Source organism: Sabethes cyaneus, chromosome 2 (assembly GCF_943734655.1).
Source record: "Sabethes cyaneus chromosome 2, idSabCyanKW18_F2, whole genome shotgun sequence".
Taxonomy (NCBI): domain Eukaryota; kingdom Metazoa; phylum Arthropoda; class Insecta; order Diptera; family Culicidae; genus Sabethes; species Sabethes cyaneus.
Window position 1 is genome coordinate 32,436,196 of NC_071354.1, and position 25,095 is coordinate 32,461,290.

Here is a 25,095-nt window from a genome sequence, read left to right on the forward strand (position 1 = left end):
CTTTGTCATAAAGCCAACTTCCGCCAATTATCCGCAGACAGGTATCAACCACCCTGTATCCGCACATTTGCAAATTGCAACAGTGTAACTCCCTTCAGAAACATATAAACCAAACCTTCTGTACCGACGTGCATTTCTTTGTGCTTTTGTGGCTTCCTGCTCTCTCTCTTTCTCTGTTCGCAACGACGACAACGGCCAAGTCAGGCGCGGTATTTCTTTCTCTGTCTTACCCATGTATGAACAGTTGTTTTTCACTGTTTTCTGTGCTTCGTTTGCCGAACTTATTTGTACTTCAGACGTCAAACTGTTCGGTTCTTTTTGGATTGTGCTTTGTTGCATCGAAAACACGCACGTTGTAAAAAAGATAGCGGACGCCTAGCGGTAAGAACGAGAGAGAACGATTAAAAGTTCAGCGGAGCAGACGAGAACACTTTCGTGTAGAAAGGTCGCGAGCTGCAGATTTATTGGAAGAAGCGAAAAAAAAGTTGTACGAACAGTGGAAAATATTACCTATTGCGTTTTGAAATTATCTACAAAAGTTAGTCACGTGTTTTTTGCGATATTTGCAGATATAGGAGAGAAGATTATAGTGAACCTAGTGATTTGCATTTTGGTAGAAGAAAAAAACAAAAATGTCGAAAGTTTGGGCTGTTCTGCTGGTGTTTGGAGTGCTGAGTATTTCCTGCTTGCTGGCTAATCCCGGCGCTTCACAGCCGGTCGATGTGGAATCCGATCAAGGTAATTTCCTCGATATTGAATTAAAGACATTGATAATCTAGTAACGATCCAGTGCGTGGTCTTGTGCTTGGGGGTTTTTTACAAGCAACCACCGAAATAGCGACGAGTATGAATCATCCGCAACGCGCTGATAAATGTTAAAGGCTTGCTGGCTGGTGTATTATGCAGGCAGATTGACTGCCGTAAAAAGGTTTCCTCTGCACATCTGAGCTTGATATGTGTACGTACGTGTACTGAGGCCGTGTGTGAGACGGACCTGCACATGCCAATATGTATAGTTTTTTGCATAGTGCATTACGCGGTAGTAATGAATAAATGGCTCGTTATTTGCTAGTTGCCACTTTATCAGTTTTGCTTTTGATAAACTCGACACCGGCTGGCTGTACCGTTTGCCGGTTCGCGTCCGTGGCAGTTTTGCTGATGGGCGATTTTCTGGTTCACTGGTTGCGCGATGGTCCACATTGGTCTGAGATGGTTTCGTGAAAACCTTTGCAGATTGATTGATGTTTTTGCTTTGGGCTTAACAATCTTACAAAGTAGGTAAATCTTAATATTTTTTTAAAGATTTTAGATTGTAAGATATTCATTGTTAATAACAAAAGTAATGGGCCATTAGACAGAAAACAGGGTAGCATTTTGATTAATTATCACGCAATCCATTCTAAACTATAATTGCATCTTACGACTTTTCCAGCCATTGATTTTTTTTCTGTTGAAAGGGTCGATACAAAATTAATTTTTAACTATAGGTTAATTAAATTAACTTATAGCAAACTTTAAGCCCTAATTTGGTGGGGCTGGAGTATCTTATAAAGCCATATCTTGGTTTTTCAAGAAGCACCAAAATAACTTTGGGACCAAGCAGCATAACTATGGCTTTAGAAATTATTAAAATTGAAAATATTTTCGGGAAATTTTCCAAAATTGGTGAGAAAATATTGAAAAACAAAAAAGTTATGCCATTTCAGCGAATAAAAAAGAGTTGCTTGTATTTAAATTATGTAGTTTAAAGCAATCAATCATTTGTAATCAGTTCATATCTCTGACTGTTTGCAACATTTATGTAATCTGATTAGAGTAAAATGTGGCTTAGGAAATTCTTAATCGTTTGCTGTCATTAACTATTTGCGACTTGATCCGGTCTGATTTAACGACGACCAAATAAAATAATACTTGAAAATAAAGTCGTGCGGTTCAATAATTATTATTGCTTAAGCCCACAATTGTAAGATGAAAAACTGAAAACCACACGACCCCGCACTTCCTAGCTTTGCTACTCAATTATTGAAATTGGAGTATTTCCAGCTATAGCCACGTGGAGGCGCTAGGTAGTGATTTGGGATGGCTAGCGTTATGTTGGGCACTTCTTTCTAGTTGCCTTTCCCATTTGATAACTGTGTAAAAATTGTGTAGACCTTAGGGAGACCGCTGGCCGGGTATTGGCGAACACAGGACATCATCCGGGCAAGTCTTGCTCTACTCTGGCATACGAGGTGAAAATCCAACTCGAAAAAGAGGAGTTGAATTCCTACTGAGCCCAGGGGCACATGCGGCCCTGATGAAGTGGGAACCGATGAATAAGCGAATCTTCCCCCATAGACCAGTACATAGAGTCACTTGGGTTTCTCGCGACGGCCGAACAGAAAACCAATTCGACCACATCTGCATCAGCCGGAAATGGCGAAGGAGCCTTCTTGATGTACGCAACAAACGCAGCGCTGACATTGCATCCGACCATCATTTTGTTATCGCTGAGATACGTCTGCGCGTCGCACGTGTCCAACGACGGGAGGAGAAAGTTGGGTGCCGCTACGACGTCCGCCGATTGGAGAATCCTGAGGTGAAAAGGGCCTTTGTCGAACAACCTCGTCTCGAGCCTCGGAGTTGCCACCTGATGGAACCGTCGAAGAGCAATGGACCGGCATCAAGAACGCTATCGACCAGTGATGAAACCCTCGGCAAAGCGCGTAGTGGGCGGAGGGAGTGGATTTCGGATGAAACTTGGAGGAAGATCGACGAGCGGAGAGAGGCGAAAGCCGGCATTAAGCGAGCGCGGACCAGATCGGCTAAGACAGCTGCCCGTCAACGATACGTCGAACTGGAGAGGGCTGTTAAACGTGCTTGTAGGCGGGACAAGAGAGCCAGGACCGAACCCTGGACCCTAGTCGAACAAGGAGAAACCGCCGCCGCCAATGGTGATATCCGTTTGTTGTACGATATTTCTCGCCGCCTTAGTGGTGCCAGGATGAATACAAAGATGCCGCTAAAGGACAGAGCTGGTCAGCTATTGACTGACCGTACAGAACAGCTTAAGCGATGGACTGAACATTTTGAACAACTCATCCGAGTTTCAAATGTCAGAGACCAACAAAACCAGCAGCGTACGACGCCTACAGTTCGTCGAATAAATCGCGTGAACTCGGAGGCGCCATCGCTGGATGAAATTGTAGCAGCCATCAAGAGTATGAAATCCAATAGAGCGCCAGGGATAGACCGTATTTCAGCCGAAATGCTCAAAGCTGATCCATCTTTGTCAGCTCAGATGATGCATCAACTTTTCAGCAATATATGGGAAACCACAACTTTTTCGGTGGACTGGCTGCAGGGCATATTGGTCAAAGTCTCTAAGAAAGGAGATCTAACTGAATACGGTAACTGGCGTGGCATCACGTTGCTCTGTATTACTCAAAGTACTCTGTAAGGTAATCCTCAACCGGATCCAGGAGAAGATCGACGCTACTCTCCGGTGGCAGCAAGCTGGATTCCGCGCTGACCGATCATGTGTAGACCATATCACAACGCTCCCCATTATATTGGAGCAGATCAACGAATTCCAGGACTCTCTTCTGCTGGTGTTTGTTGACTTCGAAAAGGCGGTCGACCGACTCAATCACGAAAACATCTTGGGCGCACTTAGGCGTAGAGTAGTTCCAGATAAGCTAGTCCAGTTCATCGAGGCTCAGAACGAGGCGCACTTGTGCAAGGTTTTGCACAAGGTTTTGGGGGCCCTGTAGCCGCAAGGTTAGTGAGTCTGCTTTGACAAGCGAGTGGTCGTGGGTTCGAATCTTAGTAGAATCAGGCCATTCGATGTTAAGTGACTTTAGCATGGGTTTATTTTCAGGCCCCTCCACATCCTTCCTACTGCATTCTGCATTTACTAACAATGAAAGCCTCTTGCCAGGGCATGTTATAAGAGTGGTACTTGCTTGAGGTGCGAATGAAGCCTTTTGTTCAAGGGCAAATTATAGCTTGTTCCGCTTCCTGGTTCTAGGAACGAGATAGGTAATACATAAGTAGTAAGAAATACATACATACACACATACACACTCTCACTCTGTGCTGAACTACCGACCATGAAGCCTTTAGCCGGCACTGGTTATAAGAATGATACTTACTCGAGGTGCGAATGAAGCCTCTTGTCCAAGGACAAATTGTAACTAGTCTCCGCTCTTCCTGGCTCTAGAGCTAGATTGGTTGAACAGTAGTAAGAAGCGTAGTGGGAAAAGGGGTGACAACACACAGCCACTTTAAGCACGGGTAATAAAAGCAGTTCGCTCACTGATTGCTGGGATTTTATGTAAAATAAGGGGGGGGGGGTTCAGAACCGCCTCCCAGTTGACCTCGAGGTAAGACGCTGGTCTAATAAACCAGTCGTCGTATGTTCGAATCTCGGCTGGGAGAGGCTGTTAGAGTCAATAGGATCGTAGCACTGACCTCGCACTGTCCTGTATTCTAACAGCTGGTTGCGAAGTCTGTCGTATAAAAAACAGAAGGTCAAATTTCGATAACGGAATTAGCACCCAGGCTTTGCTTTGGGTTCAGAATTTCTTGAGTACGTTATGTTGAACTATAGTAAAAGTTGCTGTAACGGACGGCTGGCCAGAGGTTCTTGGTCAGCCACCAAAATGTTACCGCTAAGGGTAAAGCAATGAGCGCAATCAAACCTACTTCTTTGAAAGGATGCACCCTTGAAATATTTTCGTTAAACCTTCAAACCGAGGTCCCTTCTCCCATTCGGAAGGCTCAGTAGGAAAGTGGAAAATATCCAAAAGGATCGTTCGGATGAGAAGCTTTACTGCTGGTCTGAGTTTGCACTAGTTTATTTCTTCGTAAATCTGATCTATTTATACGTAGTTACAGGTAAATTCAATTATTCTAAATCCTTATGGCTAATTGGAGTGAAAGTGATAACTTTGGTTTTTCCTATCTTTCGATACAAATTCAAGTCATTTGATCCAGGTGTGGTGAAAAGAGATAGAAAAGTGGGAAATTATTTACGGCCTGATTCCCTAACTGTACCTGGTTGGCTGGTATTTCCATTTTCGTGCATTTATTCTTAAAGGGCGTAGACAATCTGACCTAATGGACAACACGAATGATTTACTCTGCCTGTTCCTTCCGCTAGTCAAAACAAAGGTTTCTTTTTTCCGGCTTATCTTTGGCGCTACCTGAGGCGAGTGTAAAGTGTGTTCGGACCCTGCCTGATAAACATGGTAAGTGCATATACACGTGGTACACGGTAACTACCTATAAAGCCTAATCACCAAAGGGGTCTTGCTCAGATACCTGGTTTTGGATTATGGTTTGTTTTGTTGATCCTTTTTTCTAATTTTTCTACAATTCGTACACGCAGGTACTAAAATAGACGGTTTATGAACCTACTTTTCAAAACCTTCTTTAGTTACAGAAAATAAAATGAATTTGGGATTTGATTAAATAATCTAATAAACGTTTAATTAGATGCGTCCGTTACATTCCGGACCCCATAAAACTGCTAAGTTTTATCAAATAAAGTTCAAAGGATCGCATTAATTATCTATTGCTTCTAATTTGCATTGGGTCTCAATTCGCTTTATGGATTCAGTTGATTCTTACTAGAATGTAATCTTTACTTCTTTTGTATATATAACTTGAAATATGCTTAACTTCCATTTGTTTTAAATTCCGTGTTTTAATTAATTTTACGTGGCAGCATTTGCTATCTGTTCTGCCAAACTATTAACTTGTCTTTTCTAAGGCGTTTTCATATATGCTCTTCGATGTGCTTACCAATTTTTTAGATATGCATATTCTGAACTTGGTTATATTTTATGACTGAATCTTTAATTTAATTCTACGAGTTGGTATAAGTAATAATGATAGTCACACTATGCTGCTATCATCACTTCTCCTGAATGTTCGATGTTCCGACATAACTCTTCCTTGTGATGCTTACTTCCGGTTGCGACTAATCTAGTTCTCCGCTTTGTTACCTGGCTGAATGTTAGAACCCTAGTGAGTTTACAAAACGTAAAACGGCTTGTAAAGACTATTGATTGTTTAATGAACCAGTTTTCTTTGTGTGGTTACGATGCCCATCGCGTACTATCAACGTTGAGAAGTGTAATCCTAATAATGCCTATGTTGGTGCTGTGGTCATGCTACTTTATCCACTTTATAATTGAATTAATTGTTTCTAATCTCACTTACTTTGACGTGACACAATTTTTCTACCTTGTTCTACAGTCAGGATTGAAAAAATTTACCTTTGGTGGTGTGCATTCAAGTTTTCATAACTTGACCGTTGGGTAATATTCCTTTTCTTAATCATTTCAGTTTTCTTTTTCCTATGGTGATCGCACTTCAATGCCTTGTACATTTTACAGTGTTTAGATATAAAGGTATTACTTCTTATTTTGCTAGCTTCTCATTCATGAACCTTTTATTCTTAAAAAATATATCATATGCTACCATTACCAAATGGCGGATTTGTGTCGCTGCTACAACACCTCTTAAAGATGATTATTTAATTCATTGATGTTCTTTCCGTTGAGCAAATTTTAATGCGTCGTTCTTTTATAATGTTTCCGATTAAACTCTGATAGTTTAATTTGCAGTTGTTTCTGTCGTTTTTTCCAGTTATAAAGGAATATTCGAAAACTTCCTTTTCTATTTTCCATCATTCCGTTAGTCTGATGATGCAATGATTCTGTACCAGATAGATCGGCTCTATCCGAATCCTCTGTCAGTCTGTTTTCTCTTTTAATATTGTCATAAGTTACCTTAGATATAGAATGCGTTGAAACTTCTTCATTCATTTTAATTTCAACACTATGAAATTGGCTATCCTTTGTGTTGTTGACTACCACAATTATACTGTCACGTGAGTCAATTGTAACATCATTCTTTAAGTTGTTCATCCGAAACGGTTTTCGTATCTTGTTCGATTTATTTTTGGTAACACAACTTGGAATGTATTTCTTTTTAAAACGACTTTTTTTGTTGTGCTTCTAACAGATGTTTTCCTTCGAGTTCTTCAGTTTCGTGAGAAAATGGTATTTTATTGCCGTTCATGCTTAAACCATTTTTGATTCCAAGCAATTCTATGTCATTCATCTCGACCGATCTTTTATCGCAATTGGAGAATAACTCTTTTTGTTTGGCCATTGGACCAGTTTTGTGAAGTGAATTGACTGCATATGTTACACATTGTAACCCATTTGGCCATTTATCCGGCGGCCTTTTAGCAAATTTCAAACCGTAGAAATATTTCAATTTCATGATAACATTCTTCGTGCTTTTGTAAACAACACTCTCCCGTGGTAACTGACTCAAATGATCTCTAATTGGAGTGTCTAGGTTTTCACTAACGAAGATACTTCCATGCTCGTGCGTTGACTGTATTCGAGCGCCTATTGGTATTCCAAACTCAATCGATTCTGATACTATTGAGTCGATTACTGCTGCTTGTAATGATGAATCCAAATCGTCTCTAGTATCTACTGCTGTTTGCTTCGGTTGTATTCTAAGAGGTAGTGCTTCTTCGACATACTGATAAACCGTAAAAGTCTTTGTTGAACTTTCAATAGATCTAGGTATTCTTAAAATCTCTACACGTTTTATTTTCTCAGTAAATTTCGATCGTTGCATTACATGTTTTTGTTTATTCTGGCCTTCCGATGATAACAAATACCTCTTAACTGGCAATTCAGTGCTTTTGATTTTTCCAATGCTTATATCGTTGTGTTCGACTTCAGGATCCAAGGGAATAATTGATGTTTCCCTGTATACATCCAACGTCTTCTCGTAGCATAATTTAGTCGGGGGACTTTCCACGACAGAAATAATCGAATTACTACTGAAATCCAAATAATCCGTTTCTTGCAGTAATCCTGGCGACAACTTGCCATTTCTATTCTCCAACTTTGTGTTCGTCAACTGTGATGTTAAAGGTGAAGTATTAATATTGTTTTCCGATGATAAATCATGCAATGACGTTGACTTATCTGGAGGCAAAGTTATTTTATTTTCCCGTGAAACTATGGCTGTCTTCTTAACATGATATGTAGATTTTCGATCCGCTTGACATTTCTTGTCGACTTTATCCTGTTCATTCTTAGGATTATAAATACATTTATCTCTTTTCTGAGAGCTCAGTGTTAATTTTGGAGAATCGATCTTCCGTTTGTTCTCCTGGTCTACGGCATGATCCGTAACCTTTCTGATTTCCATAACAGAATCAATATTATTGTTGCTGGTTTCTGGTGGACGCGTCAGTCCTTCAATTAATTTAAGCGAACACTCAGTATCCGCTGAAATTAATGTTGTTTCTGCCTTTTGGCGTTTCAATAAAACCGAGAATGAACTAGATGTGTTACATTTCTCTGAGATCTGTGGAGACATTTTCTTCCGTTGCGTATCATCAAAACTTTGTTTCGTTTGAACCTGTGTTAATACCATTTCCTGCTTAGGCGCTGAGGTTCTCTCTATAGTTCTTTGCTCAGGAGCTGACTTTTGTGGTCTTTGGTCCTTTCTTGAGTATCCACTTTCTGCAAGTTTGATAACGGATGTTATAATTTTGTTTCCCTTTCTAAAGTTTTGATTGCCTTTATTTTCAATGGATTGCATAACCGTTCCTTTTTCCGTGGTTTCATTTATCACTCTTTCTTGGGGGTTTCCGTAAACTTCTCGTGAGTCTTTACAGATACTCGTCTTCTCACCGATTTCGGTCTGTTGCTTAATTGCAAGTTTCTCCCTTACAATTGCAAAAATGTCTTTGTCCCTATCCGGCGGACTTATTTGATCAAAACTGAGACCATCTGTGGTTTCTTGATTAGTCGAGCATATTACTGTCGCTCTATCTTCGGAGTTCCTTCTTAGGCGAGGAGGAAAATGTTTTGGCGGTTGCCTTGTACGCCGCATACTTTGCATTTCAACTTGTGGTTTCAACCAATCGTTTAATTCGCTCAAGTTCCTGACTTCGTTTCCTTTAGTTTCCTTAGCCCACGTGATTTGTAAACTAAGGGATAATTTGCTGATAATTTCCTCTACCAATTGAGGATCATCTAAATAGCAATAATTCTTTGATGCATTGATGTCCGAAACTAGATCATCCAAAGCATTCGAACAATCCGTTAAGATTGTTGCACTACATGTAGACAGATCCATTAGAATCAGCTTTTTCTCAAAAACTGCAGCTTCACTGAATCGGTTAGCTGCTTTAATTGTTTCGAAGCATCCTTCAAAATGCTTCAGTTCTTGATCCGTACTTTCAGGATCGAACGTACCTTCCTTGGTCGTTTCTATACAGATTTGCTTCGGCCTTTGCCGTGCTTTGGCTGTCCAGCTTACAACAGGTACTTGTGTTTCATTTGCGAAACTCATATCGTCCGTTGGTTCAACTTTGTTTTCCTTAGATGAACTCATTAATTCCCCCATATCATCTCTATGGTTTTCAGGAATCCTCGATTTGCAATCGTCAGATTTCAGCTGCGTTGCTTCTTTTTGCAACTTGGCACGTAGGTCTTCAATTAATGCACATTTGATACAGATCCAGCGTCCTGCATCGGTTGGCATATTTATCAATTGTGCGCAAACCAGGTGGAAATACCTGTCGCACTCATCACATTGGACCATGCTGTCCGTGATGTCCTTTCCAGTACATAAACGACACCTGCCATTGGGGTTTTTCATGAAGAAATCCATAACTTTGTTGACGTGTTACTTTACAGGGGAATTTGCCTTTACTCCTAATCCTGCTGGTAATAGTTTCGATCCCTATGATCGGTAATGGTGAAAACTTTAACCGTCCTTGGCGAACCTTGATACTGTTTCCAATACTTAGTGGCCCATGTCCTCTTGACTTGACCTTATAATTTACATGTCGGTCCTCCTTTTAGTTCCGATTCATGTCCAAATGTGGCCGCTGCAGTGGAATACCCAAAATCGATTCCAAGTTCTGCAGGCCTTTTAGTGGTATCCGCTATCCTTGGTTAGCGGTTTGCTAGGTTTCCTTTAACGGTGCTGATCATGCCAGGGGAATCTCGTCCGTCCTTCCTGGTCTTTAGAAATGTGTGCACTCTCCTCTTTAAAGTGCTACCAGATTTGTTCCTTTTTATCGTGCTGATTTATGTTTGCCAGGGGAATCTCGTCCGTCCTTCCTGGTCTTTAAAAATGTCAAAAACTCCTCTCTGAACGTATTGACCTTGCCAGGGGAATATCTTGGTCCTTTCTGGTCTTTAGAAATCGTGCTGATCTTGCCAGGGGAGTCTTTCGTCCTTCCTGGTCTTTTTTAAAAAATGTGAGCTCTTCCTTAAAAATCGTGCTGATCTTGCCAGGGGAATCTTTCGTCCTTCCTGGTCTTTTTTAAAAAATGTGAGCACTTCCTTAAAAATCGTGCTGATCTTGCCAGGGGGAGTCTTTCGTCCTTCCTGGTATTTTTTAAAAAATGTGAGCTCTTCCTTAAAAATCGTGCTGATCTTGCCAGGGGGAGTCTTTCATCCTTCCTGGTCTTTTTAAAAAATGTGAGCACTTCCTCTCTGGAGCCACCAAAATGTTACCGATGGCTCGGAGGTCGGTTCCTCTGGTGCCACCAAAATGTTACGGCTGGCTGGCTCGGAGGTCGGTTCCTCTCTGGAGCCACCAAAATGTTACGGATGGCTGGCTACCTGAGGCGGATGTAAAGTGTGTTCGGACCCTGCCTGATAAACATGGTAAGTGCATATACACGTGGTACACGGTAACTACCTATAAAGCCTAATCACCAAAGGGGTCTTGCTCAGATACCTGGTTTTGGATTATGGTTTGTTTTGTTGATCCTTTTTTCTAATTTTTCTACAATTCGTACACGCAGGTACTAAAATAGACGGTTTATGAACCTACTTTTCAAAACCTTCTTTAGTTACAGAAAATAAAATGAATTTGGGATTTGATTAAATAATCTAATAAACGTTTAATTAGATGCGTCCGTTACAGTTGCTATGTTATCTATTTCAGATTTAACTACAGTCGCAGATATTCCCACGACATCAACTCCGGCTACTGGTAACGATACAACTACAGCGCCCACAACAACAACAACCACGACTACTACAACGGTACATAACGCCGCTTTATGTTGAAAAACCTATCCATTTTCAACGTCCGGTTCCCTTTGCAGGTTTCACCTAATACAACGACCACCACGGTGGCACCAACGCCAGTCCCAGATAACAACACCACAACCACCACTACCACAACTTCTACCAGTACAACCAGTACAACACCGGCTACCACAACGACACCGGCTTCGAACACTACAACTACTACCAGCACACCAAATCCGACTCCGACGCCCACACCAACTCCAAGCCCGTCGACATCGACCACGGTCGCTCCGCCGACTCCACACTGCAACCACTTCGACGGTTACTCGTTCGTCGGCGGAATGATCCTAGCGTACGGTTCGATGGCGATCGGATTTGTGCTATGGAAATTCTACAAGGCTCGCACCGAGCGAAACTATCACACTCTGTAAACTACCAACGCACCGGGCCGGCCGGGTAAGTCTCGATGAACGGCGATGCGCTAGGTATCTTTCACAATCTTTACTTTCCCTCCATCATCCCCTAGAGAAAAAGAGAGAAAAAAACGTCTCTGCCCCAATCCGCGGGCAAATAGGCGAGGGTTGCTGATTTTCTTTTGTTTTTAACTACCTACTATTTTAAATCTCATAACTGGAATAAGGATTTAATTGAACTTTTTCGTTGTGTTGCTCGAATCCTCTTTTCCGTAACTCGCGCATGATGCACCACCACATAACCACACGTGTATTTGTTTTAAAAATTTCTGAACTGCAGTTGAGGACTGTTAATCTCATCCCACATTGCTCAAACAGTCCTGAACAGTTAGCTATAATATGTTTATAAAATTAGTTTTCTTATTCTGGAATCTCAAAATCAGTTCCAAAGCCAAAAAGTTATTGGAAAAATGCTTCTGCCAGAAAAAAAATTAGATATCAATAAAGAAAAAAGCTGATTGAAACGTAAACACGAGCTTACTTTTAATTCTTTCTCGCTCAATTTTTAGTGTTCAACAAACGGTGCTGCAAGCTGCAAAACTATATGTTTCCTCCCATTAAGTTAGAGTTCTCAATTTTTGATGTTATTCTGGTATTAATTTTTGCGTAGAATTTTCAAAAGTTAAATTACTTTTTGTAGCGTAAATCTTATAGCATCCTTTGTGGAACGTTTTGCTTATTTCACAGCAGTGCACCGATTTCCGGTTACCGAGTGCGCGAAGGTTATACGCTACAAACGTGAGATATCGCGATTCGACATTCTAATGGCTTGTTATCAGTGAACATTACCGCAAATGAAATGCTGCAACCATGTAGATCGCCTTTGTCCGATAATTTGTTTGAACGGTTTGAACGTATTGGCGGTGCAGATGTTGTAGGTTACCAGCCGCGCGCGCGCGTTGCATACGTTTGTGTACGCCGCCGTTGGCCGTTTGTTACTTTGTCATCAGATCCGGTCGATTTTTTGCTACTTCGACAGTTTTGTGTGTTGCCAGTCTCTGTCAGTCGAGTCGGTTCAATCTATAGTTTGCTGGATTAGCGATAACAGTCGCTGATGTTTGTTTAGAATTCTCTTGCATACAGTATGCAGTTAGCTTGCTACAGCGCAGGACTCATACGACAAAGTAATCCAGGAGCACATTGGAACTATGCAGCTCTGCCTGGTTTATAAAATGGTGTACCTAGTTTAGCAGTTGGGTGTTTGGAACTAACGCTAACGCGATGTGTTAATTCTTTTTGCTTTACTTGCATTTTTTATAAACTGTTTTGGAATTTCTTGCGCTTCTCCAAGGTGTCGTATACCAGGAAGAGTCTCATTCAATTTATTTTCATCTCAAATGTGATTAACTTAGCAGCTTTCTGTTATTACTATGGGAGGTCTAATTAATCGGTTTTATTTTATTTCCAAAAAAAACAAGGGTGGAACGTGTATTAAATCAGTATGTGGCATGTTAGGTTAGGTGTTTAGCTACACCTAGAGCAAAATACTATTGTTACGATTGCACAGTTATGCTTGATCATGGATTTTCAAATCTAAAGATGATTCATCGTTTGTATTGAGATATTAGTGGGCCAGCTTCAAGCCAGTGTTTATTTTAAACATTTTGAAGTCGTAGAAATATTCCTAGTTTCTTCCGAAATTCACAAAATATTCACATGGCGATTCCACTGTTCAGCAGTGGATGTGCACTGTTTAACTAATGAACAGTTCCACTATTTAGTTTCATTAGTAATTTCCGGGACGTGTCTCCTTACTTCAGTTTACGTTCCAAGGCGTCTGATTGCCTGATCTTTGTACGCATGATTTTCGACCCTCATTCGAATCAGTTTAATCGGTTTCTTCGGAAAAGCGTGCTCAAAACTTATCTCCTCAGAAAGGTAATTTCGTTTAACTGCATCGTACGTTGCTTTGAAATTCTAGAGTTAGGTTACAAGCTCTTTTTGTAGAGAACAGCTTTCAATCGAGGCTCCAGAGATCGTGATCGGCGTCTCATTATGATTGTAACATGCTTTAATAGGTTTTTCTGCACAGTTCTGGCGCAACATCTTTATGTACTCGAAATGAACGTGCGTGGGAACCTGCTGCGACGACTTATTCTTTTGAAGATTTTAGAGAGGGAGCTCCTTAGCCAACAAGTATTATGTATTGTCCTTGCTCAACCACCACACTCGACTTGCCATAGTTTTCGAACTGAAGTTTCCAAGCGAGTTTGGAGTCCCCCAATTCAGTACGCTTCAGTGTGTTACCTTCATGTAACGATCTTTAATTGAAAGTTATGTTTGTTATTAGATCCCGGTTCTTACAGAAGGTGGGACACTGATTGAATAGAAATCACGGAGAAATGCACATTGCACATGGATTATATATTGTGGATCAAGAACGGTGCAAGCAAGAGACCGAAGGTACAATCGAAAAAGCGATTGTGCGAAGGGGATGCTCGCTAGCCTTAGTCTAAAGAAAACTTTAAGAGGTGAAGTGAGAGGCAGAAACTATTAAGAAAACAATCTAAGAAATGACTCTGGTTAATAATTGCTATATGACGAAGTTCTTTTTAAATCAAAAGTGCTTGATTTGTTGTAAAACACTCCTGGAAAATTCAGGAATTTTGATTTTTGTTCAATAATCGACATTTTGAATAAATGTTGAACTCATCAAGATGATATAAAACTGTTGAAAAATAGCAAACAGATCTGCATTAAACTTCCTCCGTAATGGTAGCAAGCGATTTGAAAATTATTCTATAGCAAATATAAATAAAGGAGAAATCACCTGCATTTAACTCTATCAAGATATACTTAATTGCCTAATTGACCTGACATCTCATTAAAAGGTCTGTGTTATTCGTGCAAAGTTAATAGGTTAGTGATGTACAGCACGGAGGTATGTACAGCACCAATGGGTTGTGGTAACACTCCTCCCGTCCCAGTTTGCTGACTCCGCCTCCTAGTCGGCTGTCTCTACCCAACCTTGCTTTGACATCGAGCATTGTTACCTTCATTACATCTTGCACCGACATACTCGCGAACAAACAGCCTCGTAACGTCATTCTGCACAGCCCGCTCACCAACAGCTCAAATTTTGCTTTACTTCTTCTGTTCTTCATTTTACATTCCCGTTTCACAAACGGAGTAGGAGCGCGAGCTTTTGTGAGCGTTCAGTATCAACTGCACGGGTTGCAACGACGCGCGAGAGTGACGACCGTGGCTGATAGTTAAATACACACTCGCAAAAATTCTTTGCAGGGCATAAAATAAGAAAGGGAGTCTAAGAAAGAACCTCATGCCGGTGTATTCGTTAGAACGAGAACGTATGTGTGAGAAAATTAGACCACACGAGGGCGAGCTTCGCAACACTGGTGCCGTCTGCAATCCGGAACGCCTCTCAATGCAATAGAGTCCTCATTCAGAAGACATCATGGTTTAGAACCATCGGCGCTGCCCAATATCCAAAATAGCGTTTCGAAGTTCCTCATCAGTTGGCCATCAAAAAAGCTTGACCTCGTATAGGGTTCGTTTGACGGACTGAATGCGTCGTTCCCAACTTCCACCCGCGTGGGGAGCAGATAATGGATTGAAGTGCTAAGAAGTACTTGAAAATATAAACTCTTGAGTTATTCTGTTATAATCAATTGCTGACAGCGCCTGTTTCATTTCACTACACTTCAGAGCCAATGAAATTAGTGCCCCTGTCGTTATAGAAATTGGCAGGTGTTTCTCGTCGCGCAATCAAATTCCTTATGGCCATTGTGCAGGAGTTCGTGGCTAACGAGCTAACTACTTCGATATGACTGGACGGACGAACGGGGTTAGTCGGTACCCCGAGGCAAGTTCTGGAGCGCGAAGGCCAGCATCTCGCAACTTAGACTGATGCAGAACCGGGTTCGACGGGTTTCGTTAATGACTGTCTCGTGTTTCCGGTGGTGGAACATTTCGTGATAGTTGCTACGCTGAGTAACGTTGACTTGAGGTCAGTCCACTTCAGGCCCAGAAGCTCATTCCGAAAAGTATCCAGCTGTGCGGCAAAGTCATCGGCATGACGTATTTATTCCCTCGTAAGGCTACCTTTAAGCCGTGAAAAGTACTTGGCTTGGGCGTTCCCAATGAAACGAAGACTATCGTGCGAACAATACGTCTCCGGTTCCAGAATCTCTCGATCTGTAACTCCAGTCTACATGTTGACGTTACACGTTCTTTGTTTAGGCTACTTGTGTAGGCACCGGGCCGACGCCCGACGCCCACAGTTAATCAAAACACGATTTTTTCTTGCACCCGACCTTAAGGGTCGGCTGCCAACGTCATAATCCTCTTCCGGCAACCAGACGGATTGACGGCTAGAAGAGAACTCTTCGTTTTTTACACTAAATTTCCAGTTTTGTCACTTAATTCTAAAAAGGGGAAAACCCTCACCTTTCGTAAATTCCTAAGCAGAGCTTGAAAAGGGATCGCAAGTTGAATGTGACTGCCGTGAATGCGAACTTTCCGCATTCAAACTCCGCTTTTTGAACGATCATTTGACTGTTTTTTGAATCCAGTCAATATGCCGCTTGCGCTGCTGCCGTCTTACAATTCATGCGGCATCTCAGCAAAAGCAAACAGTCGATCTCCCGTTTTGCTTTGCGATTTGAAAATATAAACTGCAAACTGTCTGGAAGCATACGGTGACGTATTTTTTCATTTCTCTTTTTGTCTCCAAATCGGCTGCTCACAGTAATAGTTTGTCACCCGGACGTCGGTCGGACGCAAGCAAAATATTCGTTTATATTGGACGGAGTCCGACCGACTTCTTCCATGCAGATGTAGTAACAACTACTATTGTAGTAACTACTATTTGTAGTATTGAATCATACGATTGTGCGGTTGCTTTTCGTTAGCGTGGTGATTGCCAGTCGTTTGACTGTTTTGCAGTCATTCGCTGCTCTAAATGGTAAAGGCAACTTGATCGAAACAAAAATGTCAAAAAGTTTTAGAACGCGTTCGTTCTGCTGTGTGCAATCGGCGTTGACTGAGCAAACTGCCAGTTGTGTTATGCATAGCGTTCGTATTCCACCTCTAAACGGACAGTGTGAACTTGAATGCGCGTTGGTGTGACTGCGGTAGAAAAAAAAGGATCGGTCGAAGCCCTGGCCCTAAGCGAGTTCTTCATGCGAATCTCGCTCCTATCTTTTCTAACGTTTATCCTATCGCAGCCCGGCGGTGATAGCCATTGCTCCATTTTACTATTTCCGGTGTTCATTGTGGTGCTCGCGGGCGTGATTTAGCTCTCACGCTATGCGACGCAACCCTTAGATGCCGATTCCCCACCGGGCTACGGTGCGATTTCGCAACAACATGTTTAAATTTCAACAGTCAAAAGTGTGCAAAATCGGCACTTTTGCTGGATCATGTTTCGTTTTAATTTCCAGAACGCGAAAGACTTGCGCTCATGGCTCATGTTTTTCACAATAATTTACGCCGGATGTTGAGTATTCTACTTTTGGTTCAACGCTGCTAGATGGCGTGCTGTGATAATAGTGAATGTGGCCTGATTTGATCCGAGATTTCGTCCTTCGGATTCAGGTAGGATTAGTATATGGGAGAGAAGCGGGCAGCTTCTGCTGTGAGCTGTTGAGCGCCGCTGAAAAAGGGGCTTAACAAACGGTAAGCAACAGGAATTTGGTGTGCAAATTGAGGCGGAAGACCGAACGGTGGAGACACTCGGTTGCGGAAGACGACTAATTCATTTTCAATAGCAAATACAATATATATGGAGGATAAAAATGCAAATACCAATTCAACTTCAATAGATACCTTCTCATTATTTGACATAGTTTTTGTAGTAACATTGGTGTAAGTTCAAACATATGAGTTTCAGACTTTTTGTCTTTCAACCATAATTTTTTTCTTCTTGATTAGCTAGTTCCTCGATCGTGCGTACAAAGATCAAATTGCTATTTTTCTTTGTAGCCACTTTTGATTCAATTAAAATTTTAGCACCGCGTATCAAAATGCCAGCGCCAGGTATTTAACTGCTTATAAATTCGCTGCGAATTCCGGCTAAAATTGATTTTGCACTCTTTTTAATCGAAAACCTTTTTTCTTCTAAACTCACTTCTTCTAAACTCGATACTTTTGCGGCGCGTCACCAGCTTGAAGTGGCGTTCCAAAGCGCAGAGCTATCCCACCGCTGTCACCATAATGTATGCGCCGGGTGAGTGCCAAACGCCCACAGTTGATAAAAACATGGCTTTCTAGCACCCGATCGTATGTCTTATGGATCGGTTTCTTCTATCAAGAATTCTTCTCCACTAAACTCGGTCCTGGGCTACTCGTCGCCAATTCGTTTCGCGTCTCGACACACGCAAGTTGACTTCAACCCGGTCGAGCCATCTAGCACGTTAGGCCCCTCTATTCCTGGTGCCAATGGGGTTCTTGAAGAGAACGGATTTCATTGCACAGGCATCCGGCATCCTTGCAACGTGGCCGGCCCACCGTAGTCTCTTAACTTTTTCCAGGTATACGATGGGATAAGTATTACCTGCAGCTCGTAGATCATATGCCTACGCCACTCTCCGCTACCCGTTTGTACTCCACCAAAAATAGTCCGCAACAAAAGGTGGTTCAAATACGGCAAGTGAACGTATGTCTTCCGTAAGCATCTTTCGTATTATTGTCGTTGGTGACCAGAGATTCCAAATATATGAACTCATCAACCCAGTTCATCGCCGCCAATAGTCACTGTGCGTGGGAGGCAAACGTCGCTTTCTCTATAGCCTCCTCCTACCACATATTTAGTTTTCGACTCATTGATTTGTAACCCAATCCTACTAGCCTCCGTTTCTGGTCTGGCGTAGGTCGCCGTCCCAAGGTTTCTAGTAATGATGCCGAGGTCATCTGCGAGGGCTAGGAGTTGGCTGCTTTCGCTGAAGACCGTTCCTCTCGTTTCGATGCCCGCTCGCCGGATCATACGGGGCAATCCATCCCCTTGCCATAACCCTCTGCGCGATTCTCCGAAACACGCAAGCAAAGCCTTGGATGTACATTGTCTTCAGACATTACCCTGCTTTATTGACACACTTCGCAGCCGGCTGTTAGAGTACACGAAAACTACGGGGCCAGTGTAACGATCCTACTGACTCTATCTAGCAAGCACCACCTAGCCGAGATTCGAACATACGACGACTGGTTTGTTAGACGGGCATCGTATCTCGAAGCTAACTGGGCGTTCCGAAAAACGCACGATACACGTTACTCGCTCCAGGGTACCTTTGATCAGCCGCGCCAGTTTTTCCGGAATACCGTACTACTTAGTGCATCATCTGCCTCCTTCGAGGTATGAGTTGGCTTCGTGGTATGACGCAGACCCAATAAGCCAGTCGTCATATGTTCGAATCTGGACTGGGAGAGGCTCTTCGAGTCAATAGGATCGAAGCAACTGGCCTTGACGTTGTCCTGCACTCTAACACCTGGCTGCGAAGTCTGTCGTATAAAAACAGAAGGTGAAGTTTCGATAACGGAATGTAGCACCTAGGCTTTTGCTTGGCTTTTTTGCAATTACAATTATCTGCAATAGTTGTTTGCGCTCGACTGTATCGTATGCTGCCCTAATATCCACGGGAATATGATGCGTGGGCACGTCGTACTTCCGACATTTCTGAAGAATTTATCGGAGAGCAAAAATTTGATCCGTCGTAGCACAAGGCCCCATAAAGGTATACCAGCATTTTCATTTCATCCATTATTTAATTTTAGTTTGACACAGAATTGATGGTTGAGTTCCAATAGAAACGAAAACATCCCTTTCAAAGTTACCTTCATATAATGTAGGGTAAAGCAATTCGACTGATCGTATCGCTTGAATCTCAATACGAGAAAGATCTTTTGCTGAAGGCTTCGTCGAAAATTCAGCAGTTCTTTCTGAGTCATTGTGCGTTAGCTGGAATATTAATAAGCACTTAGCGGTTTACTATCTGCGAGTTTTAAAACTAATTTCAGTGGTCTATTTTAGCTAAAGCTTCGGCAAGACATGGTGACATTAAAATTTCCTGTAATCAAGAAAAATTGAGTAGAACATTGCAATTAAATATATCATTTTACTAGTAAATTTACAAACATTTCTTGGCAAAAGTGTTTATGACTTTCACTCTAAATTTATAGACATATTTTGAGCATTTAACGTAAAAAATCTCAATATTACTTATATCTTGTCATATAATAGCAACTATTAAAATCAGTAGTAGAATGGAGATAATTTTAAAATAATTTGTAACATAAGTCAGTTGACAAGATATCAAAATTCTCCCTTCGGTCCATTTGTTTACAAACACAAACCATGTGTATAAGATATCTGAAAATATATGCTTTTAGAAAATAAGAATAAGTCCAAATCATAAATGTTATAAGTCTGATTGAAGGAAGTGAATGGTCTTACTTTTGGGACTAAAAAAAGTGAACTAAATGCAATTGGAAAGGATGGAAAGTGCTCTTAATTATGATTACAGATAAAATGCAAACCAAGCAACAGGAATGTAGTTATTATTGATAACACAGTAACACTTTAAAACAATTAGAAAAAAAAAGTTTATCAATTGACAGAAAAAAAAAACGAAGAAATCCATCCTACTTTTTTCGCTTGCTACAAACATGGAAAACAAATAAAATATCAAACTGTCTTTCACAGCGCAAGCAGTACGCTGAAAAACTTATCTATCATCTATATCGGACGCAGAAGTTAAAGTAACATTGTAGAGACATGGCTAAGCGAATGAGCGTTGTTGTAAGCTGCCGAAACGTTTGAGTTTGCTTCTGCGGTTTTTGCAGAAGTCGTTCAATTTGATGTGGATGTTTACGGCATTTGCTTTCTTAAAAATTATATCTCAATCCATGAACGTCTTCTCCAGTGGACGCTTAAAGCTCGTTTACTGAATATTTTGTATCTGTCTAGTCCGGTACTTTCATTGAGACAAAATCACTCATTCCGCATTGTCAAAATTAGAATCTTAATTGGGACGACCCAAACCAGGAAAGTGTGTTACAGTTAGGCTGACAATGCAAATGAATAAATTTTCCCAATATCAACTTGGTAAACTCTAGGGGTTTTGTGTTTTTACTTGTCAAGGTGAACAGACCACCCCTCTGAATTTCATACAATTCTTTCATCTTTTCACCCTTTAAAAGTTTAACAACACAAAATCAGACTTGATTATTTACGTTTATTGATTGAAAATTAAAAGCTTATCATTACACTGGTCAGTTATGTTGGCTATATACTACGCTACGTATAATGTTATTTTCGTTTCACTTAAACGAAATGAAGATCACCTCGTAGGGTTCCTAATAAGTATCGTTAGTCACACGTTCACCGGAGTTTACAAATACTCCTTAGAACAGTCAACAAAATTAGTTGAATTGAACAGCTTATAATGTTGGCAAGTCCGTACAATAAAGAAAAAAAAAACTAAAAACACTTAAACGTTACATTTCAAAGCGAATTATTAAATGCAAACTCATCTCATCGGAAGATGGGAACTACAAACACTGTGGTCAGTCGATCTGTGAAGTGGCGTCTCACACAGACTTTATTAGTGCTCCTTCTTTTTCGGCTTCTTCGGATTGCGCGATCGACTCTTTGCCTTACACAGGGGACAAATCGGAGCGTTACGATGGATCTGCTGGTGGCAGGAAAGACACGACTTCATCGGCGGCGGTTGTTGTCTGGAAAGACTGAACAGTCAGATTTGTTTATTCCGAAAATGATAGCTCTAGACTGAGGGGCTGAGGTGAGGATACTAAACCAAATTATGGTTATAAAGGGTTGTGTTAAAATCATTCCGGGAAAGTTAAAATCAGGCGATAAATCAATGGGAAAACAAAAATCACCTCAGATTGACATTGAAATCAGACCTGAACGTGGGATGACCTATTCCGATGGTAGAGGGAGCCGGTTGGAGTCGATTGGTGGGAAGCTCTGGTGGTTTATTGATGCGCATAGCCACAGGCGGTGGCGGCAGGAAACCAGGTGGAGCCGTCGGTGGAAGTGCGGTAACCGGTCCGTCCGGTGGTAAAGGATGGTGTGCCGAAAGTGGAGGCCGAGCAAAAGTTGCTGCCGGATTCGTTATCGATTTGTTGCCTGTGTAGTAGTTCTGGAAACGACTGCGAATAGAGGAAAGTTTGAGATGACTAATTTCTTAGTGAAGTTGAGTGGTTTACTACTCTGGGGAGATAATCGATCCCTCTTCCTCGTGTAGTTCCGGAAGACGCTCCAGTCCAAGATATTCACGGCGCATCGTGTCGACGTCCGACTTCAGCGGTACATATTCCTCGTGAAATCGATTCGCCATATTGATCGATCGAATTCTGTTCTCTTCCGCCTGTTTGATGACAGTTTCCATCTGCATGGAGAAAATTTTCCAACACAGACGTCATGAAAAACTCTTAAAACCACAACAGAACGAACGTCTTACCGCATTAATGTCTGCATGAATTTGCCTTAATTCCTCTACATGACTCATCTTTTCCTGCATCAGGAGCTCAAGCTCGCGGCGATATTCGGCAAGACACTTCTCTTCCGCATCGCCGTTTTCTACTTCGCGAATAATTTTAAGTTTTACCTTTTCCAGCTGCAAGGTTTTTGAACTGCAATAAGAAATGTTCGAAATCACAATCCATAATGCTTACAAAGATGGAGACGTTTTCTTACCGAATGTCTTTCATAGCTTCCAGTTTAGCATAAATAGTTCTTTCGTCTACGGCTGTCATTTTTCCTGAATTTATTTCGATTTTTCCGGTTTCCGATGTGAATTACTTATTTCTTTTATTCTGATAACTCTCACTTTCAACGTCGGCGATGTTTTAAGCTTGTTTCATAATTAAATGACTCCAACTTCCTTGCAAAACTATCAATTTTCACACCAGGATGAAAAATCTGTTTCCTTTGATGCTGCAATGTTGATGGAAAATGGCCGATTAATCTTTCATCTCTAACTATGTCTCGAGCCTGTCCCGTCCGTCCGTCTGCTGCTCTTGCGCTGCAGCCGCTTCGGTGCCCCGTTTTCCCTTGTGCCGCCCTTATCCCTGTGGGTGAGCTGTTTGAAAAACAGAATGCAAGCAGCACGGCAAGCGACATGACATGACACACTCACACAAGTGAAGGAATGTTTACAAACAAACTCCCTTTGGAATTGGCTCCGCTTCAATGTGACGCCGATGACGGCGATGAGTGCTGACTGGCTTTACGCGGATGTTGCTGGATACATCGATAAAGCAGCGTTCTAGCCGATCTAGCAGGGTTTAAAGCCGACAACGAGATGAAAATTTTTGATTCTACAATCTTTATGCGGTGAGAAATCATGTGGATCGAATTACATCGGAGATTTGAGATACAGAACTCTAAGAAAACCTCTAAAGAGAGGAATGAGTTCAGAGGCATGCGAAAAAATATTACTGCTTGACCAAATGACGAAATACCACGCCGAGTGGAAGAAATTTGCAAAATAAAGGGGGGATCTTTTTAATTTTTTGTTTTGTTTAACTGCAATGCTCTGTTGATCCAGAAAAATCTTGTAATTTAAATTTCATTTTTGCCGGAAAATTTGTGTTTTGATTTTTCATAATCTATACTCTAAACTCATTAAAATGGTTGAGATTTGAAGTATTCTCAATCTCGAGATTATGTATCTCGGAATTGGCAAAGAAGACCTCGGGGCGATAAGTGATTCTTATGTAAAAAAATCTGCAAAATGCGATGAGGTTGAAATTTTTGAGATCAAATTGTCTTCATTGACAGAAAAATGAAAATTTAGTTTTCAAATTAAGTTTAAAAATATTTGGCCGCAGTAGTGCTTAAAAATAATATTTTTTTCGAATTCCTTGGATAATTTCCCTTAAAAACGTGAAAATAGAGTCTTTCTAAACCCAATACTTCCGGAGATATAAGCAAAAGAATATAAGAGGTTTTGAAAAAAACGGGTATTTTCCTTAAAAATGGAGGAGCTCCCATTAATCGAGGGAATGTTCGATCGGCACCAAATTTTCGATTTTTACTTTCTGGCCGAAAACGAACAATCTGGCAAAATTTGGTTCAAATTCGTGAAGGTCGATTACACGGGGCTCTGACACTTCGCGTGGAATGACCCATACATAATTTTGATGTTCAAATGGGGTGAGGGAGTGCCGAGTGATTGAGTTTAATTGTTTAATTGTGGCCTCGTGGCCCAAATGATAATTTAACCTAAAAACTACTATTGATAAAAAACGATTTTTCAGCACGTTACGGCTGACGTCAAATTCGAAGCTGGAGTAAAAACGGTTAAAGTGGCGTAGGAGACCGGTAATCGTGCTGAAGCTGCTGTAGTTAGTCCGTCAATTCGGCACGTGTAGAAAGTGTCTATTGCGCAATATATGACTCGGGACGTGAATATCCAGGTTTTCCAATATGTACGGGCAATCCACTCGTGAGGACAATAAATCAGAGACAATTGTTCTATTTTTTTTTTTTTTTCCTGTATGGACTCATCACTGCGACCAGTAAGTTAGATCTATTGTGATATCGCCCGGGTGTTTGTTGTATAACCCGCACTGCATTTTATTTTAGCTATAGTCGCTATTGAGTGAGCGATATGCTTATTGAATTTCTTTTTTTTTTTATGCGTGCTTGTGTGTAATTGGGTACCCTTCTTACAATGCTTTACTCTACTTTATCCACCTCGTTCCACATGACTCGTTCTATTTACATCGCGACGAACATGAAGGGGGGGTCTAGGTCGATGAGCCTACAGCGTTGTTCGTAGCTTGGCAGCTGGAAAGGGTTATTCCACGGAAGTCTCCGAAGAGCAAAACGAATGAATCTCCGCTGCACTGACTTGAACTCAAGATTGGAGCGGACTAATGCACAATAAAGAGCTTTCAAGCAGTAAACATCGTTGAAGTTCTTGCCGATGCGCATAATGAAGCCAAGGTTTCTGCAGGCTTTGTCCACGATGAACGCGATGTGCTGTTTGAATGTAAGTTTAGAGTCGAGCAGTATCCCCAGATCCTTGACGCAGTTTTCACGACGTAATGGCGTATTTCAAATGCGTCAAAAGCGAATGGTCTCAGCTTTCTAGAAAATGTGATGACTTCACACTTGTAGGGGTTAAGCAGCATGCGGTTCTCGACACACCATTTGGCAAAGGGCGATAGTTCCTCCTGCAGGACAGCAGCGGCGTCGGATAGATTTTCGACTTTTGAGTATAACTTGAGGTCGTCAGCAAACAAGAGTCGCGGACCTTTAAGCAGGTAGTTGACGTCATTGAAGTAGATAAGGAATATTAAAGGACCAAGATGGCTGCCTTGTGGTATTCCAGAATGCGCAGTGAACGATCCAGAGAGACTACCCTCAATGTTCACCTTTAAGTGGCGATCGGATAAGTATGAACGGAACCAACGCAGCAACGGACCACCTATGCCAAGCTTATCCAGTTTAGCAATAGCGATTTGGCGGTTCAATTTGGCGAAAGCTGCGGAAAGATCAGTGTAAATGACATCTGTTTGCGACCGAGCATCGAAACTATTTATCACGTAGGATG

At 41.5% G+C, this 25,095-nt stretch overlaps 2 protein-coding genes across 8 annotated transcripts; one reads left to right on the forward strand and one right to left on the reverse strand.

Annotated features, from left to right (window-relative positions):
• Positions 1-265: 265 nt before the first annotated feature.
• Positions 266-20,611, forward strand: LOC128738068 (adipocyte plasma membrane-associated protein Hemomucin). 3 transcript variants are annotated; one of them, XM_053832910.1, is made up of 4 exons: positions 266-381; positions 570-738; positions 10,993-11,093; positions 11,156-20,611. In XM_053832910.1, exons 2-4 carry the CDS (start codon positions 633-635, stop codon positions 11,510-11,512), a joined length of 564 nt encoding a protein of 187 aa, XP_053688885.1. In that variant the 5' UTR covers positions 266-381; positions 570-632; the 3' UTR covers positions 11,513-20,611. The 3 variants fall into 3 exon arrangements, with proteins under 3 accessions (XP_053688885.1, XP_053688884.1, XP_053688886.1); XM_053832909.1 differs by having other exon boundaries at positions 299-738; positions 11,156-11,537; positions 11,608-20,611; XM_053832911.1 differs by having other exon boundaries at positions 299-487.
• Positions 20,612-20,733: 122 nt separating this feature from the next.
• Positions 20,734-22,476, reverse strand: LOC128738066 (zinc finger C4H2 domain-containing protein). 5 transcript variants are annotated; one of them, XM_053832906.1, is made up of 5 exons: positions 22,230-22,476; positions 21,994-22,149; positions 21,740-21,921; positions 21,410-21,682; positions 20,734-21,253 (listed from the first exon to the last, which is right to left on the reverse strand). In XM_053832906.1, the coding sequence occupies exons 2-5, from the start codon at positions 22,051-22,053 to the stop codon at positions 21,112-21,114; spliced, it is 657 nt and encodes a 218-aa protein (XP_053688881.1). In that variant the 5' UTR covers positions 22,054-22,149; positions 22,230-22,476; the 3' UTR covers positions 20,734-21,111. The 5 variants fall into 5 exon arrangements, with proteins under 5 accessions (XP_053688881.1, XP_053688878.1, XP_053688880.1 ...); XM_053832903.1 differs by having other exon boundaries at positions 21,743-21,921; positions 21,994-22,165; XM_053832905.1 differs by having other exon boundaries at positions 20,734-21,244; positions 21,434-21,682; positions 21,994-22,165.
• Between the last annotated feature and the right edge of the window lie 2,619 nt (positions 22,477-25,095).